The 27,979-nt window shown below is 39.7% G+C and overlaps 1 protein-coding gene across 1 annotated transcript in view; it reads right to left on the bottom strand.

Annotated features, from left to right (window-relative positions):
- Window positions 1–27,979, bottom strand: part of TAF4B (TATA-box binding protein associated factor 4b) — a 71,605-nt gene that overhangs the window by 7,453 nt on the left and 36,173 nt on the right. The window contains 5 exon segments of the mRNA XM_029959458.1: window positions 5,558–5,677; window positions 18,079–18,135; window positions 19,079–19,204; window positions 23,878–24,008; window positions 26,732–26,901. Of these exon segments, the coding sequence (XP_029815318.1) occupies window positions 5,558–5,677; window positions 18,079–18,135; window positions 19,079–19,204; window positions 23,878–24,008; window positions 26,732–26,901 (604 nt within the window).

Raw genomic sequence — 27,979 nt, forward strand, 5'->3', positions numbered from 1 at the left:
CACCTACTTATATGCAAGTAATCTAGGTCCAATTTGAAGTGATTGCTTTTAAACTAATTTTCTGGAGCTTTTAAGAAAATACTTCAGCAGACTATCATGTACCAATGCCAAGAACCAGGGCACAGCCCCATTGCACCTCATGGATATACTGGGAGTAGCAAACCTATCATCATTTGCTACAGAGCCAACTTATGCCTTTAAGTTCACACTTAGACACAGTCACACCCTTAGGCACCAGTACTGAAGCTGATGAATTATGCTTGCATGTTGTCTCATCAGAAGAGCTTATGGCCAAAAAGGTGGCAGTAACTTCTACAGTTAAGAGCATAAAGCCATATACCCCTTAATTACACATGCCCATCCTGCAAATGGTCAAAAAAAAGAAAAAAGAAAAAAGAAAGAAAGAAAGCCATTTGATTGTCACATAGCGGAAAAAACAAAGCATGTCTCTTCCCCAGTCATTTGGAAGGGTTGAGTTTTCTTTCATTCTGCAGAAAGGACTTGTTGTTCAAAGGCTTAGTTCTCCCTTGGTCAGCCTAAAGAGCATTTCCAAAGCTTAAATAAGCATCATGTACAGAATATGTTTAATCACCATGCATACTGGCACCCCAAGCTGCAAAGTAAGGAGGGTAAGTTTAAGTTCTGCTAACAATGATCAGATGTGGCAGAGACAAGAGAAGAGGACAAGTTCCATCCACAATCAATACTAAAAATGGAACAATGAGCACTGTGGTAAACAAGACATTTCTCCCATTTTTTCTTGCCAAACTTCTTTGCAGAAGGAGAATGCAAGCTTATTTGCGGACTGCTGTATTAGATGTGCACAACCCTGGAAGTACCACATTATTTTAAGTATGTTGGCCAGAGCTAGGAGTTTGACAGAAAGAAAGTACTTGAATAGCTCTGCACTGACCCCAGAATATCAGCTGCATTATTTACTTCTGTAGCAACTACTTGCAGTAGCTTAAGTTTCCACAGAAAGCCAGACTACATGTGTCAAGGCAAGATCCACACTTCCTAACAGAGCAGCCAGTCTTGGCAGGGGACAGAACAGACACAGGCAGTATCTGAAAGGAGGAAATTTCCTTTGCCATTGGATCTGGCAAAAAGAAAGAAAAGACATGAGATATAACCCTGAATCAGTTCAATGGGACCAACCTGGAAGAAGGAAAGTGAGGGACACAACACCAACAGCACTTCGGGGCAGGACAGATGATATTGTTTTTAAGTACTTAGGGCGTTATCATGGAGCCAGAAAATTAATGAGAAGCAAGCAGTGTACCCCAAAAAATTACACAGAAGTACAGGCATCCAACTAAGTTTTCCTGCACAAAGTAGAAGAATGGTCCAACCACAGTCTTCAGAAGCTGATCGTAAGCATAACAGCTACTGTCCTTACTCTACTTTCAAAAACGCATGTAGACCTTTTCCCTCCCTGCTGCACAATGCCACACAAATATACTGCTCTCGGTTAAGGGCTGAAGATGACCCTGCACCCAAGACACTTTTGGATAGAAGGAAAGAAAGTTTAAGGACTCAGAACTGTAGTCTATTTTCTCACAGAAAAAAACCTTTAAATATCTACAATGGTTTTCAAATTTCTAAGACTCCAGTTACAGTGAGAATGAGATAAAGCTGTTTCCAAAATGGTTTTGTCATCAGAAAAGCAGTAAAACTTAATAAAAAACCATCCTTGACTATGTATCAGCATTGAAAGCATTACGGGGCATGTTACCAACCAATAAAAACATGAAACAGAACACAGAACTGGAAAAATGAGTTTGTGGTTTCAAGTTTACTTTTTTCTTACTTGTTTTATAAGTGTCCTCCCTTCTCAAGACAAGTTATTTTTCAATTCTTCCCACCCTTTAGTTCATTACTGTTTACTACATGCCCTCAAACTGGGAGAGAAGAGGTGGGTAACAAATGTGCAAACCCCAAAACACATATAAATCAAATCCAAAGGCGTCTCCCCCCTTCTTGTATCCAGAAGTGTCCAGAGGGACCAGAATGAGAGAGATGAAGATATTGCCACCTCTGGAATACAAGTAGCACCAATTAACACATTTTCACAACACAGGGATTTTCTTACCAGGGCTTTCTCAAATTACTCTTTTTGAACAATACCATTCAAATGCTAAGCTGCAGTGAAGAGAACATGCAAAACTACCCAAACTAGTGTTTCCAACAAGAAGGAAAAAAGAATTCCCATTATACTGATGCCTTTTTTTTTTTTTCTGAATTAGGCTTAGAGAATTAGCCTTGTTTTTCTCATTCCATGATCATCAGGGATTTGTCCCTACTGCTATTTCAGGTTTAGTGATACATAAGCAATAATCATGGCAAGATAGAGTTTACCCTTTTTATATTGTTTTAGGTCCAAACTAGTTGGCAGGCACTCATCTGGACAAGAACCTCTTTCCTTAGTTGTTTCCTGCCACACTATGAGGTGATGCAGCTCCTGGTAAGCCTTCTAGCTGTAAAGTACATGTTTGTGTCACCACATGATCTAGCTCCCAGATTAAAATGATGAATGTGCAGGAATCAGGCATTCAACTGTTTCAGGAAAAAGACTTTTCAGACGAGGTGCAAAGCCAGGTGCCAGAGTGTGAAGAAACAAAAACCTAGGGCTGAAGAATCATCCCAGTTAAACACAGATACTCATTTGTGGAGAAAAGAAGTGTGGTATGCTAACAAAATGCTGGGTTTAGCCTTTCACGTTCGCTGCAAAAGAAGGCAGCAGATCCAACTGACCCAGTCTGGTGAGTTGAACTTTCCCAGTACCCATTACGTTATGGTACTGAATAAAGAAACACAAATATGTGACAGGTTTGCTTATAGAGTTTCACTTTTTTAATACAAACTGTAACTGATTATTTCTTCCCTGTCTCCCCAAATACCTTAGGGCTTCAGTTAATATCAATAACTGCTTGAAACAATTCCTTTCCTTTAATTATTGCAGCAGACAACCATAAAAAGAAGCTGTGCAGATTCAACTTTGCTGTAACATGGATGTAAGAGATAGAAACAAAGAACATTATCCAAAGAAAGTTGAAGTCTTAGTTAAAAATCTTAATACAGTTACCACCACTGATTTCACTCAATAATGTCAAAGGATCATTCGTATTCAGGAATAATTTCTTCTATAATATCTGTCTATGAAGATATTAGGTTTTAAAAATAAAAAAAAAGGTCACAGGAGTATTATGCACAGATTTACTCCTTGCCATTGCAGAGTCTGGAAGCCCTGACATTTAAGATTACTTGAGAGTAAAGCTGTCTGTATTTTGTCTGTATTTGCAATTTGAAACGAGAAAGTATATCCTGCCTGTTTAAATTTTTCTCAGACAGGTTGCCCAAAAAGATGATTTTAAAGATGCCCAAATGTGTATCAGCCTAAGGCCATATTGTACTTGCTTTCAGTTTCAAAGACCTCCTTTCATCTCTGAAGAATGGAATGTTGTTTACTGCTCAGGATGTTTTGCCATGTTATCATGAATGTATTACAAATGTTCTGCTTCTTGAACTAGAGAGTGTTTGTCAAAACCATTCTTTATTCTACATGAGAAGTCTTAAGCCTTTTATAAATCCTGCTCAGCCATATTGGGACACTTAAAACATTTAAGTCTAAACATCCTTCTCAAGTTTTCTATCCTGCATAATTTCACAAAATAGAAAACAAAAAAAAGTCTGCAGAGAATTGCTTTCTGGTAGCATGAAGCCTAAGTACTCTGTACTGGAACGCAAGCTTGCATGCAAGAAATGAAAATAGTTTCACTGACAGAATTATTTTCCCCTACTGCCCTCACAACTCAGTCCAGTAGAGCAACCTAGGCAAGAAGCACCTTAAAATACAGCAGGTAAATTTGTGACAATGAAATGTTATCAACGTTATGGCCAGTTTTAGGTGTGTTATGCCCACTTTTTTTCAAACTGCCAATGTAAATAATGGATCACCACTTTTCAATAGGAACACTGTTGTCTGTCTCGCTTTGGCACAATCTCACAAAGCTTTTAATAAAGCAGACATTACACAGATGATGAGAAGTAACTGAAAAGTACCTAACAGGCAGACTTGTTAAATATTCAGAAACAAATCCGGCAGTAATTACAGAAAACCACTATGAAGAACAAGAATAGTTACTCGATAGAAGCTTGGGGGAAGATGAGAAAAGGATGGGGAAAACTGTTCTTGTGCTAGACTCATTTTTTCAAGTTTTTCCAGTGGTATTCTAAAAAAGTAACTATACATTGAGCTTCATGTGAAAGTGCATTAAAAAACTTCAAAGAAAAGAAGAATAGCAGCTCAAAAGCTGTGAACGCTGCTTTCTGCAGCTTGTTTAGAGACAGATTCCTTCCCTTCACTTGTGGTAAACAGGGAGCACCGAAAGACCTAATTGTAATATCCATGTCAGGAGAACAAAAAAAAAAAAAAAAAGAAAAAGAATCAGTGAAACAAGTCTATCTCACCTGCTTAGTGAGGTCTCCTGTCACAGTCCAGGATGAAGAAAAAACTACAGGACAGATGCCATCACTGCCTCATTTACACTGCAAATAATTGAGCTTTATACAAGGTCCTCCTAGACTCCACTATGCAAAAATTACAGAGTATTTTCAATTCTAGCATCTATTCAAGCTTCCTGGGCCACAAGAATGAAAAAGACTTTAGGTGCATCAGAAAGGACAACTTTACCATCACTTCCTCCACATGAGAGTTACTTTCCAGGCTTCTGCTCACTGATTGTGTCAGCAGCAAATCAGCCTTTCACTTGAGCAGTATCGAGGTTTCCTGATAAAGAGGGGAAAAACCGGCAGTAACACCTGAACGACAGCCGGCAACACATTTCTCCCATCTCCAGCAAAGATGATGAACAATAACAGCAGTAGGTTGCCAGTCTCCTTAGAATGAACTTCCGCAGCCACGAAAGCTTCCCAGGTACTGGAAACAGTTAATCTCCAGCACATTAAGAGATTTGTTCAGAAAAGAGTTGTTAAAAGCACTTTCAATGCACTTTTAAAATTCAACGTGAACCAGAACTGGCTCATTGCAGGAAGTGAATAGTCTGGCTTTATTTATTTATTTATTGCTTTTTGGGAGGGTCTAGCCAAGGCAAGCTCACAGAATATTTGAAAAGAGTCCCTATGCATTGTGCATGGATAAATGTCCACATCAAATGTCAAATCAAGATCCATTTCAGAAGTCATCCAAAACTCCATTGAGAGTTCAACTGAGGGGCTATAACATCTACCTGCTGTGGAAGGTCACCACAGCCTCGTTACCCTCTGCTGCAGATGGAAATTTCTCTGAGTCATCATTTCATTCCATCCTTTACACAGTGCTCTTATCCACAGTTCTTCCTTCAACACACAATTAAACACCCCAACAAATTTATCGGAAACAATCCTTTCCAGCACCTAACACATAAACTGGGTTTCTTACAGAATGTAACAAACCATTTTGTGTGAAAGAATTTTCACTTCTTCCTACAGGGAAAGATAAACATAATTCAGTATGAAGACATAACACCACGCAAGTCATTGCAAGCCATGTCTGTACCTCCAGCCCAGATCCAATGTTTGATGAATCCAAAGGTCTTTTCTTCCTCGGTCCGATGGCTGCCAAAGCTGTGAGGTTGGCTTCTCTTTGTTGCATCTGTGCTAACTCCAACTGCTGCATCTAATTTAAAAAAAAAAAAATCTACGTTAATTATGACATACATTATCCTAAGGATCTTGTTCTCTTTATAGCAGCTTCAGACAGTTCTGCAGTTCCTACTGACACAATGTACTTCAAAGCATCTTTCCCTGTCTTTACAGACACTTCTGACAGACTCCAGTACTGCTGTCATGCTTAGAGCACTATAGACCGCGCCATGTAACACCTTTTATGAAGACCATATTGTGGTATCAACGCAGCCTTAAGAGGACCCTTGCAGCTGGTTTATCAGCTCACAAGCTTTGCCATTTCTGATTACCAGAAAATATTTATCTGAATTGGTTTATGAAGTCGGATTAGTGTTAAAAAAACAGAGTTACCAACTTCTGGGAACTGGGCACGTTCTTAGTTCAAAATCTCAATTCATGACTACACAAGCAAGATACTCAATTTCTTCATGCTGTATTACCTGAACCCAGCACTCAATATTGCCATTGTGAAACATCCAACTGAACAGGATGCTGCCACTGACTGCTAGTCTTTCTTTTCCCAGTACATATTTGAATGTTCAGAAACATCTGAAGTAAGGTAGAGAGATACGCTGCATGTTTATTTTCACTCACCTCCAGAAACCATTCAAAACAAAGAAATCGTTAGAAACAACCTTTACCTGGGTTAAATAAACTTGGGACAGAATAGAAACCTACAGCAAAGAGGATTAAAATAAAAAATAAGCTTTATGCCTGCATTTCAAGGTCCATACTATTTCATCTATCCAATAACTATAGATGCCAGCTGCTCTGGAGCTCAATCCAGTCAAGTCTGCTGACAGACTTCCTAGCTTGGATTGTCCACCTTGCTATTACAACCACATCACTTTCAGATTCACCAGCTGTCCATCTTGGAGCATAGGTGGAGGGGAACACTCTTTCTGGAGAGTGAGGTGGAGAATGAAGGTTTTCCAAACAGAGACCTCTGGGTTTGATCTTAACCCTTAAATGATCTGACTTGCCACTAGAATGGCTCCTTAGTCCATTCTCTCCCCATTCACTGGACTTAAAATTGTTCACATGGGGATTCCTCTGCATGTGTATGTGTGCACATCTTAAAAAAATTAAAAGTACAACAATACCATGGCAGGAAAGCATCCAAATCTCCTCTCCTCCCCCCTCCCACTCTAAAAACAATTAATTAATTGGAGTGCCTCATCCAGGCAATACAGGTATTTTGCTTATTAAGTTTGCAACACACTATGATTTTGCTTGCTTTTCATCTCTCAGAGATCCCATTTGGAGAGGAGAAAAATCAGACGACAACTGAGCTTGCAGCACCTACATGGTATTACTCCCCTACTTGCTCCCACTTAAAGATGAATCCACAACAAAGAAATACTGTGGGGTTTTGGGGGAGTGTTTTGGGGAGGAGAGTTTTTGGTTGGGTGGTTTCTGGGTGGCTGTTTCTACAAGTCTTATTTTACTTCAGATAAGTAGACTTTAGTAATGCTGGCAACTTCACATCAAGTACTGCAGCAGCTAAGGCTATTTAAAAAACCAGTATTTCAGGGCAAGTTTCCTAAAAGGGCATTCTTCCCTGGAAGACTAAATTATCCATATGCTCAATATTTTTTAGCAGAAATCAGGGAAAGCAAGACTTTAACAGATATATTGAGAGTGGAATTTTTGGGGGGTTTGGTGTTCATTGTTTTTTTTTTTTTGAAGATGGGATGTTTCAGTTATGAAAGCAACACTATTTGCAAGTCAGCTTTGATCACACTATGTAGGCTTTTGCTTATGGAAACACAGTAGTACTTTTTCAATGCCAGATACAATCATTCACTTACCACACACACTATTCTTGCTTTTGTGTGCAGTGTAAACACTTACAAGGTTCTTTATCAGAATTCACTGAGTTCATTGGTGTTTTGCTTGGGTTTTTTTTTTCCAAATATACAGTATTGCTTTCAAGAATACTTTACATACTACAGATTTTAAGACTACTAGTGTTCTGCAAACGTCTGAGGTTAACTCTAGCCAGCCTACTTTCATAAAATGTTTAAGATAAACTTTTCTTTAGTCTCAGTCTTGAATATATATCTTTATATTCAGGACCACACTGCAACCAATCAGAGATGGGGGAAAGTAAAACTAAACCTGAAAAAGTAACTTGCAACTTCACAGACTCTGTGAAAGGCTGAGGCTTAGAAACTACTTTTATGTGACGTCTTCATCACTCCCTGTGATGAAGCAGGAGCAATAAAATGCTTAGAATAAGCACCAAATCTCAGCAACAAAATGCTGAGATTTTTTGGCAGAGGCAGGTGCTGACTCCCAGCCTCAGCTGCCCAGGCCTCCAACACCTGGAGCCACTCCTCCTTACAGGGAGCTATGGAGCATCCCTGTAGAAGTAAAGTACACCTTCCTGCTAGCAATGTAGTTCAGTCATCACAATGGTCACATGTACACCACAGTCTTCTTGCCATGAGAAGAGGCATTAAAACATGCCATGCACACAGAATCCCTCTGGGGAAAGATTAAATTCCAAAAGGCTCCACTGACAAAGAAAACCAGAAGGCGAAAGATAATTTGCTTTACTTTTAAGAACCATTACACTTAAAGTAAAAGGACTTTTAAAACCATTAAACTTAAAGCAAAACCAAAACAAAAGCCTTTATTAGCCTAACGTTTTTTCCATCCCTGGGAGTCATTAGAAAACATATCCCCCTTCTCTCTCAACCCTACAAAATGTATACCAACCAGCTCTACTGTAGTCAGACATGTCAGAAACGTGTGGCTGCTGAACACTTCTGGCTTGAAGCAGCATTGAAACAAGACCCCCTCTCCTTTTAACAGCTGATGTTGATGGGCAGCCATGGTCAAGTCTGAGGAGAAGACGCAGAGCTATGAATTAAATAGCGAGAGGGCTTTGGGTTGGCATCAGCATGGGGTGGAAAGGACTGGGCAGGTCAAGTCTCTGATAGGGGAGTACCAGAATGCTGCTCTGGCTGAGGATGGGTAGTACCTTTGCACCATCACCATTTTTACCCCATGCAATTCAAGCAGACAAAGCAAACTGTTGGCACAGACATCCTGCAGGAGTGAGCACTGCTGCTGGAGGGCAGTGCTGGCAGAGAACCCACCAATAACAAAGGAGAGGATGACACTTGGGGGATGGTATGCACTTTCTAGAAACAGAACTGCTGCATCTTTGACCAGGCAGTTCCCAAGACAATGCTGGAAATGCATGTCATTACTAACGTCTACTCTCTCCGATACATTTTCCACCTCATAACCAGTCAAAGGATTTTTCAAAAAATACAGAATCTCACCAGGGTTTTGGAGCAAAAGAAAAAAAACTTCATAGTCTTATTGCATTCTACACATCCCAGGGATTTTTCTGAGAACATAATTAAGACAAATGAATTTAAACACTCAATCTCCACAATGGACTCAACAGATCCCCATTAAGTGATATGGGCAGGCATCCAAATTACCCTGCTCAAGCCAGCAAAATCATCTTTTCATCAAGTTTTGTTCCATTAAAAAGTGTGAGATTAAATGTCCAAACATTGTGTGAGCAGTTAAAAGCACAGGATAAGGAGAAGACAGGCAGATAATGCCAAGGGATACCCAAGGATACTGGCTGGCTAATTACTGCCAGATTTTCCTAAACAAGATTAGGAAAGAGCAAAAGGCAACTGTGTAGAGTCAAATCTTTCTTTAACAGTTAGGTTTGTAGCACATAAGTTAGGGAAGAAAAATCACTGCAGCAAGTGACAGTAAAAGTAGTAAATACACTTCATCAAAATACAACATAGAGAAGTTGCATCTATTGTTTTGCCTTTTAGAGGTCAGTTAATTAACACTGGTGTCTTTGACTACAATAATATACAAATAGAAACTGCCACACCCAGGTGAAATCATAATGTCATACCCATCTTGAATTTTTTCCTTGAAGACAAAAGGCTGTGATGGCAATTCAAGAGGAGCAGGGCGAAGCTGCATCATACATCAGACCCCCAAAGGACCAGGTTTCCCCTCAACCTGACCTACTTTGTCTGCTGAAAGATGCTGCTGTTCCACTAGAAGAATCCAACACATGCTCTGTTCAAAATTCATTCCTCAAGAAGGGCACTGAGAGGGGACAGTCTCATTTGCAAGTGGCAAATGAACGTTCATGCTCCTTCCCCCCCTTCCGATTTTCACATATGCTAAGAATTGCAGTACAAAGAGTTCTAAAACCCTGTGTATAAAGATCAAATTGCTATGAAAACGTCTCAGAACCTGTAAAATAGTCTTTGTTGCTGCTGGCCTTTTTAATAATAAAAATAGGGTTTAAAGTCTGGTCTTGCAGCAAGCAGGAATCTCTAGGGTGACACAATAACCATTTTAGTTAATCTGACCTGCAGCACAAATCAAGAAATAAGGTATGTTTTAAAGTCCTTCCTTATAGTGAAATGGCATTTGCAGCACGGCTGTAATCACACAAAATGAAAGGTTTTAAAATTGACCTCTCTGTTCTTCACTCAGTCCTCTGAGAAAAATATTTCTTTTTCTGCTCACAGAAATTCTTTCTCACTTATGTCTCATACTCTGCATTTCAGAAAATGTGCAGTATCTATTTTTACTATTACACTAGTGACATTTTTGAGGCATTTTAATATTAAAAAATAAATTTCGAGTTGTGTAAGAAGACAAGAAGTACTTCAGCTATGAGATGCTATGAGATGCTGAGACTTTTACTTAAAGCAACACTGCAGATTGGTTTTAAACTCTTTCGGTTACAAAGTACATGCTATGTGGTTGTCCGAACTATCAAAGCCCCACTAACTGAAGTTATGCAAATCTCTATATTTTCCCTAAACAGGAAGAATCCCTTGGACACAACTGATGAAAAGTATATGCTACTACAAATAAAGCCAACTAATTCACACCAGCTAATCCATGATGTGTACAGCAGAGGGTGGCTGTATAATCAAAGGAAGGGGAAAAGGAGTGCTACCTAGCTGAACACATGTTCACCTTGGAAAAGGACTAAATGAAAGCCCTCGTGTCTGGTCACAAAGCATCCAGCACAGGATTCACGTATTTGGTAAAAGCTTTCACAGCAGACAAAAACCATGAAACATTTACTCACTAGATCCTCAAGAATGGTTTTACCAGGGAAGGTTTTTCTAAAGGCAGAGATGAGATAATTTGTATTATTCAGGGCTCACAGAGCAGTAATAGGGCTAAGGTTAAAGAAAAGCCAAACAGGTGGCACTCCTCCAGCACAATGCTGGAGGAACTTACACTTAGAAAAAAAAAAAAGCCATAAAATTGTCTTGGCAATGCAGTAACAAACAAATAACAGCCCCATGGATGTAAATGAGTTCAGAAGAAATGCTGGCAAGACAGATGTGGAAGCTAAACACCACAATTCTGGGCTCGATATAATTAATACAAGAGAAAGACTAAAAAGTATATGTACAAGATACTGGGTTTAATATCAAGCAAAAAGTGGGGATGTCTTCACATATGACATTATAGGCAGATAAAGTACAGGACAGATTAAATAAATATTTAACGTAACAGAAGAACTGGCAGGAAAGGAAACTAGGGAAGGCTGAAGACAAGTTAATGTATGCCTAAGGGTTATGTGTGCTATCCAGCAATAAGTAGATCAGGAGTAATAAAAGCACTAAAGTAGATGAACAAGAATTTGTATAAGACTTGCGGGGTAAAAAGGCAAGGAATATGGGCATACAAAAGAGGCAGAAGCTCCCAATTCTATCAGCTTCCACAACAAAGAAACTAAACAATAAATTAACAAATATTAAAATTCAAAGTAAGTAAAAGAAACTGTGACCAAATTTCAACATCTACCATTTTTTGCATCTGTGAAAAAGGAACCTCAAGACCTACATATGCCCTTAACTACATATTTTTAAAGAACTAAATACTGAAGTACCTTTTTAGTGGAGCCACTTATTCCACTGAAATGGCTTCTTTTTCTATTAATTCTTTTTTTCTGACCAGCTTTTTCAAGCAAAGTTTCACTGGGATTCATTGTGTCCTCCATTTAATGCTTTGAAAGTTGTCTGCTCTTCTCAGTTGCTTCTCCCTTCATTGTCTTTGCAAGAAAGCACTGCAATTTTTTCACAGTCCCTTTAAGCATTTTAAGGAACTTGTGAAGAAAATTAAAAATAAACCTTAAAAATCTGTTTTCAATCCCAAGCCTCTCGCACTCGTTGTCATAAAACTCAATGAGCATTACTGCCTCCAGCCTCTACCTTCCCTATACAAAATTTTCTGCCCTACAGGTTGAATGCAGCTGAATAGCAGACTTCTCATATGGGGGACATTCTCTGAGGAAAACTGACACTTGGAGGCTGCATATTTAAACATTTACCACCCTCTCCTCTTGCCTATAATGCAATTTCTCTTCTTGCAATTGCTTCCTTTCAAACTGTTTTAATTAGCCATACAATTAGTTTCCACTGACTTTTCCCTCTGTTGTAATTTAGATTTAACAGCAGAAAGGCAGAATAGCATGCCCTGGTTTGATACGCAGTCCTAACTTATAATAGAACTGTATGTAATACTGTAGAATTCTTTCAGGATAATATTCCACATATATGCTTTGGTGGCAGAACAGTCCCTGCTGTGGCTGTGTCCCCCAAGCCCAGATGCCTTGTCTGTCTAAAATTAAAGGGTGCAATAAAATGTTTCGGAAAACAACAGAACATTTTTCCAGAGTAGCCATGAAGTAATCTACCCATAGAAGAAGGAAAAAAAAATAATATTTCAGCTGATATTTGACATTTCCTAATATATAAAGAACTCCACACAAGAAAAAAAATCCAGGGCAGAGTGACTTTGGGACTCCTTATTTTGCCCATTTTTGCTAAGAATTTCCTCTGTGTGGAGTATGTATTACCTTTTACCAGTTTTTTTGTTCTGCTTAACAATTACTGATACATTCCTGTGTTTTCCAGAACACCTGGAGCATGCTTTCCCTTGTGCGGTCTCATCAGCTTGCCTTACTTGGAGGCCCAAGGAACTTCTTGGGTGTCTAGCATCCAGGATCAAGCTCTGCATTTTCAGGAACTGTCTAGGCTACTTTTGTTGAAAGGCCAAGAAACAGACTACAGCACACCACACCAAAACCTTGTTCCATAGCTTCTGGGTCAGATACTATCATATATGAGAAGACTTCTCAATGACCCTGACCAGATCTGCCTTATCACCACATGCCTTATCCAGCCCTTGCTAGACATTACTTTAAGACCAATCACAGTTCTTCCAAAGGCACAGTATTGTAACACTGTATTCATTCACTCACTCACGAGGTCTCCACGCTAGAGAAAGTTTAAGTTTTTCTTCCACCTGCCAGCCTCTCCATCTCATCATTTCACCCAACACTCCTTCTCGGCACAAAACTCTCTGGATCTCCATTATCATTTTCTTTTTGTACTTTTAGCCCTAACATTTCCTCTATTAGCAAGTTTCTAATGTAAGGCCATACTTACAGCTGGTTATGTGTCCATTTTCTGTCTCTCAGAGAAACTGAGAAAAGGCTATTTGAAAATGCAAAAACACGCTTAATGGAGTTTTGTGGGGGTTTGTTTTTCACTAAAGATAGTTGTTATCATCTTTCAGCCAGATGGTTTTCGATGCAGTGTCTCAGCTGCTCTTTTCTTAGGTTTCTTCAAAACACCAATATGAATGTCACATAAACAGGCATTTGGTTTGCTTTTTAGCTTGCTCAATAATCTAACGCTTTACAGGATTTCCATCCCTGATTTTCTGCAAGACTTGTAGCACACCAAATCTCTGATGATAGCCTTCTGTTATTTGTAGGACTACACTGCAGCTAACAAAATATATGTCTTTTCAATAATAGTGCTTTTTTTCCCTCTAAAACCATGCAGAAGCAGGCAAGAAACACTATAGAACAATAAAGATAATATAAATCAGGTAATTAAGCAGAAGCTCTCAGGCTGTCACTGAAGGCTCATAAAAAGCAATGAGATCTTATTTTGCTTGCAGCATCTTGTGTTTGCTTTTTTGAGAGGTCATGGTTAACTTTTCCCCTGCCACAAGAACAGTCAAAGAATTTGAACAATTAGGTCCAGAAGACTAAATATAGAAGCAGCACAAGAGGTGTGGGGGGAAAGGAAACAAAGAGCTTGAAAATCTGGGTTGGAGGTGGTAGAGAGAGCAGCAAAGAATCAGGTTACAGTTACTTGTTACCTGAGAATATGACAGGAAATAAGGGAGTTAGGATGGATACATGAAACAGGAAAAAAAGATGACTGTTGAAAAGATACTACAGAACAACTAAAATTCAGTCATTACTATGTAACACCCAGAACTCATTGGAATCATGCTGACTCTCTGTTTGATGTTTTTGATAGGTTTGTTCAGTCTCTATAAAAACCCTAGGGTTTGCTATTTTCCTCCCAGTCAGTTGATACTAAAGGTATTGAATTTTCTCAGCATCTCATCTACTGCTGTCTTGTATCTGTGTCAAAAAAATGCACAAGCACATCAAGCAGGCGAGAACAAATGAGTGGGAAGATCTATGCAGACATAAGTGAACAGAGATGCTGACAGAGCAAGGAATGGAGGACGCAGATCTGCTGCCCACCAGGTGCTTGCTCCACACATTTCTTCCCCTTGCTCGAGATGTAGTGCTCACCTTTATCCACTGATAGGTGCTGCAAGGTGACACAGAGTAAGAGCAGAGATAAAGGTAGCTACTATGGAAATAAGCTAAGATGCTATCAGTAAAATACCTGTTCACCTGCTCAACCCAAAGCAGCAACCTTGCTCACAAACATTCTGAAAGGTTTGCCCAGGCTCAGCCTTAAGCTTCCCAAAGCCATACTACAAAAGCACTACTCACTTTGAAGATGATGGACAGAAGTAGAAAAAAATTAGGAAAAATTTCTTCACCAAGAAGGGTTGTTAAGCATTGGAACAGGCTGTCCTGGGAAGTAGTTATGTCAGCATCCCTGGAGGTATTTAAAAGATGTGTAAATGTGGCACATATAGGGACGTGGTTTACTTGTGGTCTAAGACTTGGCAGCGCTGGTTGGACTTGATGATCTTCGAGGTCTTTTCCAACCACAATGATTCTAAGAGATCAGGTTTATATTTAAAATTATAGTACACACTGTTTAATACAGACATTTTTACAGGTCTTCTGGGATGCACTGTTCATATGACTTGCTTGCACATTTGACAGTATCCTACAACTACTCAATTTAAGTAAGCTCATTTCACAAAAGGGATGAAGCCACAGATGAACTATAAACACAGCTTCAAGAATTGCATTGACTGAACATTTTCTTTGTAACTGAAAGTACTGTAGAAAGTAGAACAGCAAATAGCAGAAACCACCTAAAAAAGTTATGGTTTAATAGTGCGAGCATCAGGGACAATGAGAGGACTGTATCCTGTCAGTCTGAAGAGGCAGATAAGGCACACAATGAAAAACAGGGTTAATTTACCCAGACTTCAGGAACACCGTTGCACAAAGAGCTGGTCCATGAGGAGAGTAAGGACAAAATTCTTGAGTGCACAAAGCAGCAGTTTGGGGCTAACCTTGCAGCTGTCTCTGAAGAAATGTGCACTTTCCATAGGTATTAAAATCTGCCGAAACAGGTGAAAAGGGGAAGTAAATAAAGACTTAATTCATAGCAGGCTACATAGACTAAGAATACAGGAAAGTAAATGACTTAGTGTAGGGGAAGTTTGAGGCAATAGGTCATGCAAAAAGGGATGAAAAGGTCACGGCAATTATGTACAGCCTTTTGGATAAAAGAATCCACTGCAGAGTCTCTGGATGTACTTCCAGCAATGTTAAGACATTGCCTCCAGCTGCTGGATGACAGCACATCCTGGATTTATAAGTATTCATTGTTAGGATGTACACCCTGCATTTTGGGAAACTTTGCTTTAGAACATGCTACAGTGCTATTACCCCACACACTCTCCTTTCTCCCCGGGGGTTACCATAAAGATATAAAAGACAGCTTTGATGAAGGCAGGTCCACATTCCTTCTTAAAGAACTACAAGCGGACAATCAGGTCAGGCTTTCCAGTGGATACTGAACCAGACTGACCTGGAAAAGATCTGATTCCAGCTGACAGAGGTATCAAAGTTTTCAAGTCTGGTTTCTTAGGAGCAGACTATAATCACAACATGACAAGACAGACAGACAAGGGTAAGCCATTTCAGACCTTGATCCCAGTATTCACCATGCTTTAGTTACCAGTTGTAGTCTTGAAATATTTGTTGATTTTTATTTTGTTCTTATTCCAGTTCTACTTGTGTTTGCATTTTTTTAATGCAAATGTGTGCTGACCATTTACCTCCAAACTGTCGATAAAGTGCTAAATTTTTCCAGCTGCATTTGCCCTCATTTCCACTCAAGCTTACAGATAAGAAAACATCACTGGCACAAAAGGTGGGTTTATTCTCCATGACAAGCCTGGAGAAGCTTCTGGCTGACTCATTCTCTGGAAAATGAAGAGGGCAAGGGAATACCAACACAAAGATCTGTGTCCCAAGAGGCACATTTGCCTCCTCTTCTTTTGGTGAAGCAGTTGGAGACTCTCACTCTGGGAGCAGTACAGCATGGAGAAACATGCAGGACAAGTGTGAGGCAGGCTGTGTTAGCCTGACACAAGATGAAGGAGGTGAACTCAACACATAGTAGAACAACAAGCACTTAACTTACATGCCTTCTTTGCTCTTGTTGGCTCCTTTTCGGTACACCTATATGCTACTTTTTAAAAGAAATCTCTAACAATATCAACTAATCTAAAAAGAGACCCAAAACACATACCTATACAGAGTATTTTTAAAGATCCTACATATTATTGTTAATAGAACAAGAGAAAAGAAGCTGCATAAAAAAATTACTTTGCTGTCTTTTAATAAAAGAAAGAAAGCGTAGGAATAATGAGATGATGCAGAGGTAAAGTCACCTACAAAACAAGACAGATTAACATCACCCACTGATTGTTGATCCTGGTGGCACTAGAGGCAAACTGGGAAGGGCTTTAGGGCAACTTTGTACTCACAGATTGTAGGAATGAAGAAAGAGTTGTAAGCAGAAAACAAAGAATTAAAACATAGTAAAGCAAGCTCCTTCTCTCCTCTTATTTTACAAATTTCTTCTACTACGGTGCAAATCCAGAGCATTGATTCGAATACTATTTTACTGGATTTCCATTTGTTTTGCCTGGGCTCCTACATTAATCCAAACAATAAGGGCCTTTAAAGCATTCATAAATAACCTGCTGCTGCTGCTGGCACCTAGGAGCCAAGTGCAGCAATGTTAAGCAACAACAAATTTCATAGTTCAAGAGGCACAGTTAAGGAAAAAGGTTGCTCAGAAAATCACTCTCATTTAGCACAAAGATCCTTAAAAATTGCATGAAATCAGTCAAGTAACTATAGAAACCAATTTCTTCAGCTCTGTATCACACGTCTCACACCTCAATTGTCTTTATTATCGTCTGCTGTCAGATCCTTAATCAGAAATGTGAACAGGCTTGATGATTTATTCAGCAGGGAAAAGAATCTGTAGGTCAAGTGAAAAATTTCACACACACATACACACGCACACACATCTTCAACCTTAGGTACTTTCATTTCATTCTGTTCCCAGTAGCTCTGGGGGCAACTCCAGTGAGATCCAATATTAAGGCTCAATTAAAATAAGCTCCAATTAGTGGAGCTTTTTTCTCTCAGGCTAGAAAAGTCAGGAAATGGATATTGGGAAATGTAAAAAGTCAGCTACTGAGAGGAGGCTGCAGACATAAATGAACTTATTTGTTGATTTCTACAGTTGCTATGCAGAGGCCTCTGGGAGTAAAAGCTTAACCAGTCTAAGCTATAAACTAAAACCCCTGCAGCTAAACATGAACTGTGTGAAACAAGGGCTCCATTCCAGAACAGAAAACTGCTGGGCCCAGAAAATTAAAAGCCAGAGGCGTTTTCCATTTAAAACTAAATCCCAGTACCGCCTCCCAGCCAAAGAATTATAAGCAGTATCAGATTTACAAAACGAACAATTACCCTGGAAAAATGTAGCCTATTGTACAGTCCCAGATGCTAAATCTCAAAGTTTCTTCTTTTTTTTTTTTCCTAATCCCACATTATATTCCTAACAAGTGTACTGCTGCAGTTTACAAAGGACTGTTTCTAGACAGGACTGAAACTGCAAAAATAAAATGTTAAAAAAAGAGAGCTCATAATTCATTGACCTCATTTGAAGCACTGCCCTTGCCTGTGGCAGTTCCTGTCCTTCCCCAAGGCCTCTGCAAATGGTATGCAGCAGCAAAATAAACCCTGACCTAATTGCCAGGACAGGGCTGCCAACCTTCTCTCAACACACAAAGGCAAGCATGGTAACTGCAAAGTCCTACCTCTTTCGCTTTCTGCTTTAACCGCAGTTGCTCTGGATCTTCTTTATTGGAACGGCTCTAGCAAAGGAAGAGGAAAAAAGATTGAACAGAAATTACTGGCATCCAAACACCATCGTATCCGTTAAATATTTAATAAATGACAATTTTCTCTGGTGATTGAAAGATTTAGCTCCAGGGGTGAATGCCTCAATCCAGACTGGCTTCCATCCCCCTCCATGCACATACGTGCACACCCCTCCTCATCTGGGCCGGCTGCCTCTGCTCTAGCCTGAAGCAAGATTAAGCTGAAAATGATGCTAACACTGTCAGTCAGGTCCAGTCTAGGCATGATGTTGTTCATGTCAGCAGCAGACACTTAAAAAGGACAGGAAGTACAGGAAAGAAAGGGAGTTGTATTCATGCAAGCACAACACTGTTCTTTCAACTCTAGATTAGGCTTCCATCCAAGGGGCTCCAGAATTCGGACTGCAAACAAACAAACAAACAAAACCCAAACAGATGATCAAGTCACACCTGATAGAGCAACATCTACAGATTTTTTTTTTCTGCTTCTCTTCTGGAGCAAAGAGAAGGGAGAAGAAAGGTACTTATTCTATACTACAACAGCTCCATCAGGGCTTCAAGGATGCTGGGCTAGCCCTCTGATCTTGACTACAGAAAATAAATACATCTAGCAGGGTGGTGGATCTCACCAGGCTTCAGTTTCAAAGCCAAAAATGATCCAGGAAGGATATTTTTGGCTTTTTATTTAATTTTGACCAGTAGGAATAATCTCAAAAGCAGAGTTCACCCCACCACACATTTCAAAGAACTCCTGTTATTTTTTTTTAAATGCAAATAGGCTAAATCCTTTTCTGTAAAGCCTAAACTGTCCTAAACATTATGAATTTCCAGCAACAGGGTTAAATGGTTACTACATTGAAAGCGGAAATAGAAGAAACCTGAAGATGTTCACCAATCTAGAGGACACAACTACTTCCTTGGAAAGCAAGAATCTTACCTTGGCTGCTCGAAGCAACATTTCACGTTCCTCTTCATCTTTTCTCTGCTTTTCTATGTGATCAAGCTTTTCAAGAAACCTCAGCTGTGCTCTGGTGTCACTACATACGATGTACTTATCACTCCCCTGGAAAAAAAGAAGTTTGTTATAGACAACCAGGCCTTTATATACACAACTAAAGCTAATAAACCCAATGGGAACAATCTGAACAGAACAACACTATTTTTCAAAGTTGAAAAGTGTAGCCTGTTTTAGAAAGACTTCAGGTGGTAGGTAGTTATTTACACATCTCCTCTCCACTGAAGCATGTTTCTAGGTGTCTGTGACTAGTAAAAGGTTATTGAACAAGTGCCATTAAAAACATCTACTCTATATTGACTAAAATTACAACAGTCTTCCCTAACCTTAGTTAAAAGACTAAAATTTTGTTTTAAACCATCAACTTCATATCCAGTAAACATATTTAGGAAAATATCCTTTCCCCTTTAAAGAGAGAAAAAATTAGAATTTGACATTTTAAGTTTCTAGTTTCAGCCATTTAATGCAGAAGTTGAAATAAGCATTACCTGGTATTTCCAAAAAAGTTTTATGTAGCGGAGGGGTGGTTTAGAACTAGTTATAATGAATCTTGGGGGTGAAGATATGGTTTAGATATGGTTAGATATGGTTTATTACAGCTTTAAGAACACATACTATTGCCTCAGTGAACGCTCTCAAGTCATAGGATAGTTTATGTTGAAGGGTAACCCAGGAAAGTCATCTGGTCCAACCACCTGTACAAAATCAGGCCAGTGAATACTAATGACTAGTTCCAACAATCACTGGACACACAGGCATTGAAACAAAACTAGGGTCATTTTGGTCTCAAGAGTAGCAATCAGTAGTTCATTTTTCATTCCAATTTTGCCCTCACTGGAAAGCCTGAGTTGACATTTACTGTAGATTGGAAAGACAGAGAAAGGAAAGATCCAAAACGTGGTCAACTAGCAAAGGAAAACTTGGGTTTACTATGCTGCTCTTCTAAAGGCAAGCTATTTAAGCCTTGTGTTGGCCAGAGGGCGTTAAGCAAAACAGGACAAGGAGCCCATTCTAGATGAGGTATGTCCATGCCACCTGTTTGTACCACTTTTTAATGCATGTCCTACACTTACCTTCTTTCTCTGTTGCTTTGTGAACTTGTTTCCCTGAGAAATTTTTTTCAGCTTAACACACTAGGTACTTTCAGCAACTTTTTCTTTCTATCTTACCCCAATCTCACACTCTAATGAATCAATTTTGACATACAACTATTCTGAAATAAGTACAGGATATTTTACAGCTGTATTTTAGGCAAGGTTACACGTTAAGTATATAGACTTATCAGTATATATCAATGACTTCAGCAGCTCAATTTTTAGTTTTCAAACATACTACACTCAGATTCTTCCTCCCATACCCAGTCACACCCTACTAAAAGCTGTAAGGAAAGTAAAAGTCTTCTTGTGGGGCACTGTTGTCTCCTAATCTGAATTCTCACAACCCGGCCAGAGCATGAAATCAATCCTTCTCCTGGTATTACGTTTGGTCCTTTTCAATGAGCCACCCCATTGTCATGTATTACCAACTGGGGCTAAAACCACACCATATGTTGCAACCAGAGACTTTCTTTCCAAAGCAGTGTCTGTGGCTCTGCAAGAAAGTCCAACAAACCTTCTCCCCGTCTTCTGTTACCACTCAAGTTTTTTTTACCACTCCCCACAACGCATACACTACTTTGAATCACTCCCAGTACATTAGTACAACTTGTTTTGAAGCAGCAGCTTATAATAATCCACCACCATACCACAATCCTTTTAAAAGGACAAAGAAGAAAGCTGTATTACCAGAAGATTATTTTTTCCCAAGTTTAGAAGTCTTTCGCTTTGGAATACCCAAAATCAGAGTCAGATGTTTACACATATTTTAAGCCAAATCCATGACCCTACACCAATTAGGAATGCAAGTCTCTCAACCGGCAGGTCTCCAATGCACTACCACAAGCTTATATAGGACAAGAAATGGGTGCAACCATAACAGTATTTCAGCTCATCAACTGCTCTAAGAGAGATCATTTCAGGAGTTTTTAGAAGAGGAACACCTGCAGTTGTGTTTTGTCCTACTCAAAATAAACTTCTCTGTGATTGTTTAGCACTGAATTGCTTAGACGGAAAACATCACATTGTATACCTGTTCCTAACTTGTAGCCAGCACTGTTATGATGAAGCATATCACCCACACCATACACCCCACAGATAAAGTAGTTTAGAGCTGCATGTGGGGAAAATGTTTTCATGGAGCACTGTTTATAGCTCAACAGCACTACCACGCTGCACCATTACCATGCAGTTTATGTTGAACCATAAGCTCATGGGCTCCGGCCACAGGAGTAGGGCAGCCGCTGCGTGCTGGGATGAATCCACCCACATAAAACATGTTCTTTAATCACTGTAGTGCTTAGTTGTCATTATGAATTCTAGTCTGAGGTATCACGTCACATGCATACTCTTACACCTCAGTAGTTTTCCAGATTGTAGAAGAGAAAGAGTCAAGGAACTAAACCAGCTAGCTAATTCCCATTATGGTCTTACAAAGGCTCTTTAAGAGCACTGCAGCAAGAGCTGCATCACGGTGAGCAGTTTACAACAATCTGAAAGGCTATTCCTACTTCAGATAGAGAGACCACCATGATAGTTTTATCCTAATTAACTTAGTAACTTCCAATTACATACTTTTTTTTTTTTCCTAAAGTTTAGCAAAAGTTGGCAAGTCTACGTGGTGGCATGGTATGAAGCTTTTACCCTGCCAATTCACTCTCTCTGCAGGGCTATCCATCAGATGAAAGCTGCTAGGCATGAGCTGAGCAAACTGGGAAGAAGAGTTTCCTGAGTATGATCCCATGAATTACTGGCATTTGTACACCAACTCCTACCATAACAACTTACTTTGGTTGTACCACACCTATTCCTCTTACTGAAGGGTTTTTTTGTACTGAAGACAGGCCAATATAAAGCCTTACAAACCAACTACCTGACTCTTGGAAAGGTTCTGGGAAATTATCTGAAATACATGAAGCCCACACTGCACAATGGTACCAATCAATAGCCTAGAGGGAAAAGAGAAGAGGGGGTAAGCACCGGGGCAGATGTAATACAGGGCTATGTAAATATATATATGAATCACAGAATCACAGAATATTCTGAGTTGGAAGGGACCCAGAAGGATCATCGAATCAAACTCGTCAGCGAATTGCTCATGAGGATCAAACCTGTGAACTTAGCATTATTAGAACCAGGTTTTAACCAACTGAGTAACGTGACTCCAAAACCCTGCAGCGTTCTGCTCCTAGATTTCTAAAAGCCTGTCAGCATCTCTCACAGTAACATCACTCACAAATGTAATCCTGTAGGACACTCCTCTGTAGCAGAATACCATCTTCCTAACAAAAGGGGCTACCTGTGCCTCTAGGATTACTATGCCCGTTACTTTTTGTTTGTTTGTTTTGCTTTTGAGAGAAGAGGATAAGAAAGCAAGCTTATTGAAGTCTTACAATCTTATCATTGCTTCTGGCAATTCAATCAGACAAAAACCTATCTGTTTTTCTATTGCTTTAGTTCAATGAGAAATAAATCAGCCCCATAGAGCCTACTGTCCAAAAAACATTTCCTTACGTTCTTAGTCCTACTAGTTACTCAGGACTTCAGTGTGCCTTCTCACTTTTCCTCACAAGTTCAATTGTACCTTCCACTTTAGAGGAATAACACAGAACATGTGCAAATTTCTAAAAACTTCTCATAAAAAACTGCATACTTCTCCTGTATTAATTTTTTTTTCTACTATATTTTCTTCTGGCAAAGAATAGCATACTCCAACTGCTTCAGACATCACCACAAATGCTTAAAAGTTTCCAAATAGTTCTTCCTCTTTACTATTGCTGCTCCAGTGCTTAAAGGTCTATAAAAAGTGTTCAGTACAAAAATAACTCCTATTCCATCAGTTAGTTGCTCTTGTTAAATTTCATTAAGTAAAAAGTTCTTGTAAAAAAACCAAACCCAAACAAACAAGACCTTAAGAGTTGACAGATACATTTAACTTCATTTTTTTTCTAAGACAGATTCATACTGAAAATAAGGATCAATATCTTATTATTCAACGACACGAAAAAAAAAGGCTATTTTAGCCAGTAAATTATTGCTTCCTATTTGTACCATACAAGCATATCAAGGGATACTGGCTTACTGGGACCCAATATACTTTATACTGAATGAAGCTAATAAGAGGGGCTTGTATTAGCTAGGGAGGGGAGGGAGTCTGAAGTATTGGGGGGGGGAGGAGGGAGGGAGGAAGATCTTGAGATCGAAAGGGTCTCTGCCTTCACATGGAGCACCTTCTGAAAGTAAAATATTCAATTCAGGTTACCAAGGCTTTTTACTGCATCAATATTGCAGTTCTACCAACAGTAAATGCATAAGGAAAACACAAGGCCCTAAATCAACCCACCATCAAGAGCATTCAAAAAGAGCTTTACATGTAAGATAAATTTTGCATAACAGGCAACACTTCTGTGGAAGAGAAGAAACACATGCATTTAGTCTTATGCTAGGTTTTAAGAGCACCTGTCCAACAAGTCAAATAGAACAGTTATAAGCTATAACTGTTAACACCAGCCTTTGGTAACTACTGAAAATGCACATATTGCCTATGATGTGCCTACACTTGGAAGAGGTTCAAGGCTGCAGAGCAGGAAAACTTTGGTGGAAAACTTGCCTAATGATTTCCTTTACCTTGTGGGTTGATACTCTGTGTTGAGCAATTACAGTTAGTTTTTCTAGGAGCCCTCGTAATCTCTCCTGTGTAGCGTGGGAGATCAAGTTCACAACATCAGAGTTAAGTTCCATAATGTCATGCCTTTTACCTGTGGAAGCAGAGAAAATCCATTACGTGTTTTAGTAGTAGCTGATAATTGAAATAATTAGCACAGCAGGTATTCTGTTCCCCCTGGAAGTCATACCCATTATGAATAAAGGTTTGGAGATTATGATTTTCCTGGTAAAGTCACAACTTCAAAGATCTTAGACATTACATTAATAAAACTTAGCCTGGAGCTTCAGAAAATATAGACATTGTTTCACTTAGCCTCCAGAACCACTCTCCTTGCAAGGTCATTTATAGGACAAAGTTAATAAGAACACAAATCAAGCTTCATGTTCGGGGAGGGGGAGAAGCAGTAGCTGTAGAAATTAGTGCCATATTCTGTTAATTCCAGTAATTAAAAAAAATACAGAATTACATTTTGCCCTGCTTGACACCGTGCTTGTTAACAACTCATGACATTTATTTGATGAGCAGGAATGGGTTTTGCAGCGCACTCCAGGCACACAGGACCCTCTCAAGTGCCCTGACTGACGGACACGGGGCAGACAGGCCCAACCGACCCACAGCAGCAGCTCGGACAGCACAGATTCCAGTCCAGCTGGGGTCATCCTGCCATCGCCTTCGACCTTTTCTCTGGGGCTGCTGCTGATTCTCTGCGTTTCAGCAGCTGCGACCGAGGCTGGTGACAGCTCCAGGCAAAGCTGTGCTGGCCCTGCACCCAGAGCTGGGCATCACCTCCGTAACCTTCCCGCGGCTGCAGGCTGCCGACAGAGAAGCCTTCCCGCAGTTGACACCATCGATCACTCAACACGACTCCATCCAGACACCTGGACAGCAGCAACTTTTCCCTGGTAGGCACGGCAGGCAGCAGCTTCACATGCCTCATACACTGTACCTGTCAGAAGTGCTTTTCCTTGCCCCTTGCTGCATTTACAGCAGCTGTAATACTTTATGATGCAATATACAGCACGCCTTCAAAACCCATTTCGGTATTTACTGCCAAGTGAAGTGTTAAGAATGGATAAACAGCACACTGTAAAAAAACTAATCACCTATTTCATTTGCCTTTGCTACTCTAACTGAAAATGATTAACAATCTCACAAGACAGGGAGAATCTAGGATGTTTTCCCAGATACAATCAAAGTGTATTTGATCAGGAAGCACTGGCGTGTACCTTAGCTGAATGCAAAGCTCATTTTGCTCAAGGACTTTTCAATACTTCCTCAGCAGCTTCTCACTAGATTATCAGAACACCGAAACACCAACTTAAAGACTTAGTAAAATCCCTTCAAACCTCAAGACCTCCCTCCACACAAACACTTCTTAATTCAAAGAGGGCTCGGTTCAAAAGTAGATGTGTTCATTTTCTGAACAGCTGTACTCCCTAGCAATATTCCTTTCCTTGCAATCAAACACTTTTCATTTATGACATGAATTATTCCTATTATTATTAATGTGGAACAACTACCATGCCAGCCATGAAACAACCAGGCTTCTATTTTCTATCTTTCAATGAATTGTCTTTGCACCCCAAACCAGCAAATTATTCTAGAAGTACTCTGTGTTTTTGAAGAGCTCTTAATTCTTCTTTATATACACTTCCCAAGAAGGATTGATTAATCCTCTACCGAATTTTGAAAAAATCTTCTAGGCACCAGTTTTGATGAGTATTTTCCCCCTGCCACTAATAACACAGCACTTACTTCACTCTACTATGCCTCATACAGCTCAGATGACACATCCTGGCTAACCAGAGCAGGGGTACTGAGGTTGCAGGTAGCATTTGCAGGTTACATACTTGTCACAGGTTAGCTGCTTACTTTGGACTGAGAACCAGGTGTGTCTAGAAAGAGAAAGACTTGGTGATCACGTAGCTAAACCATTGTGACAGAATTATGACTGCAAGTACAACCACAGGCTTTCTTGGATGCTCAGCTGTAAAACTCACTGTTCCAGCACAGAGAGCTATGGGGCAGAGGGCACGAGCAAGGAGCAGAGCAACACTCATCGACTTTGCTGTCGACAGCAGAGGTACCACTCAGCGTGGTTACAAATGCATGCTCCCTGCTCTGACACAGTACAACACTGCTAAGCAACAGTTACCATTTTGCTTGCAAGCTAACAGTTGAAATGATGTGTACACTAGAAACTTCCTACTGCAGTTTAGTCACACGCATTCAACATACATTCCACAGTACTATCCGCTACACAGACAAACAGCTTCAACATCTCTTTTGTGTAAAATTAACTGAAGTTTTTTCCACAGAAGGAGTTGTAAATAAAAGTCTGTCCTGCGTGTATTGGCAGTTGCAAACTTCTTCTTTATGTTGGTCAATAGAGCATGTATACCTGAACAGGCTGAGAAATGCAAAAATTGTTAGGAAAGATAGTGTAATGCATCAAGTTAGAAGCTGCAGAGATAAAAAAGCACATGTAAGTGTTTTGACACTAGCATCTTTATGGTTGTTAAGTGTTCCATTAAGTCTAAGAGTAATAAGTTGCTCACTTCTCACATGTTGAAGTGGCATCAGTTTCTTTTTTCTGTTGTGCTTGAGACTGTTTCCATGTTAAAAAAAACCTTAAAGGACAGTTGTTTCCTAGAAGGGAAAGTAAAAGATCAGTATAGTTTGGTAGAAACACATGAATTGAAATGGGAGATATTAATATTTCTAGGTCCTTCTTCATAGATTGGAGGCTGGCTGATGAAAGAGGCAAGAAAATACTACATCCATACATATATGTTACATGTGCATTGCTCTCACCTATGTTCAAGATCTTCTTCTGAAGAGCTTCCAAAGAGAGAAATGGTTCATCTGAACAAGAGTGAATCACTGTACCAATGAACTCAGAGTTTGCTGACAAAATGCATGCATTCTCCTCACTAAGATTGACCCCAGCCATAGAAGTCACATCATTTATGTCATCTTCATCTCTACAAAAGAAAAGACCAACATTTTATGCTTTGTTCAGAATAGATACAAAGAAAAAGTCTCTTGACTATCAACAAGCAGCCACACTAATGTATCCTGGAAGCTATCCCCATATAAAATAGATGTTCAGTGTGGGTGTGGACAGGGACAGAAAGCTCCTAAAAGCTCTCACACTTCAGCAAAGTGCCTCTGAAACTTTAATTTGGCTAATGCCTCAGCTGCTAGGCATGCAAATCCCTTATATGAAACCGAAATTCTGAGCAAGGTTGGAAACCACGAACTGACATAAACCTGGATTAAAAGTTCCCACAAACCCCTAACCCTGCACCACCGCTTTTGCAGACTGATATTTGTGCTAAAACTAATTCACCAGGTAGAACTTAGCATTGAATAAAGATGAATGCTGATTCACTGAACTAAAAATAAGGCCATTTTCTAACCAAGATGCCCATCTTACAAGCTGAAGCTTACAACACAAGCTTATTAGCACAAACCTGATCTTCACTTTTCTTTAGTGAGTTCCCTAAAAACACAGGATACAAACAGTCCTTGATTATACAGTAGGACCAATCCAGACCTTGTCCTTTGGATTAGTCCTACCACACTTATGTACATAGTGGGGAAGATGCCACGCTTCTGAAGTGCCGTAGCAGAGCTTCAGCTGTTAACACCCCTCCATTAGCTGGATTCTCCTGTAGCAGCTTTGGACTATGTGTTCAAAATAAAAACTAAAAACTGGTATATTTAAGGCAAACATCACTCAGATGAGCTATTGTCATGGTTTGAGATAGCCCCAAAATCCAATCCCCTAGTTCCATTCCCCCTCCCACATCTCAACCTAATGTGAGATGGGTTTTTTCCAGACAAAACACACCAGACTCAAAGTGGGGGAAAGGGAATATATTACAATGACTGTACAAATAAATACCATATCACATTATACACATGATCACAAAACTATCTCTACCATGACATATGTATTTACAATGATCAGATCTCTTCTCCCCTCCAAATAAAAGTCCAGGAGGGAAAGAAGGACAGATCCCTTCCAGTCCTTAAGTAGCAGCATCTCCTGAGGCA

The sequence above is a fragment of the Manacus vitellinus genome, unplaced genomic scaffold, assembly GCF_001715985.3.
Source record: "Manacus vitellinus isolate BGI_N305 unplaced genomic scaffold, ASM171598v3 scaffold_1_pilon, whole genome shotgun sequence".
NCBI lineage: Eukaryota > Metazoa > Chordata > Aves > Passeriformes > Pipridae > Manacus > Manacus vitellinus.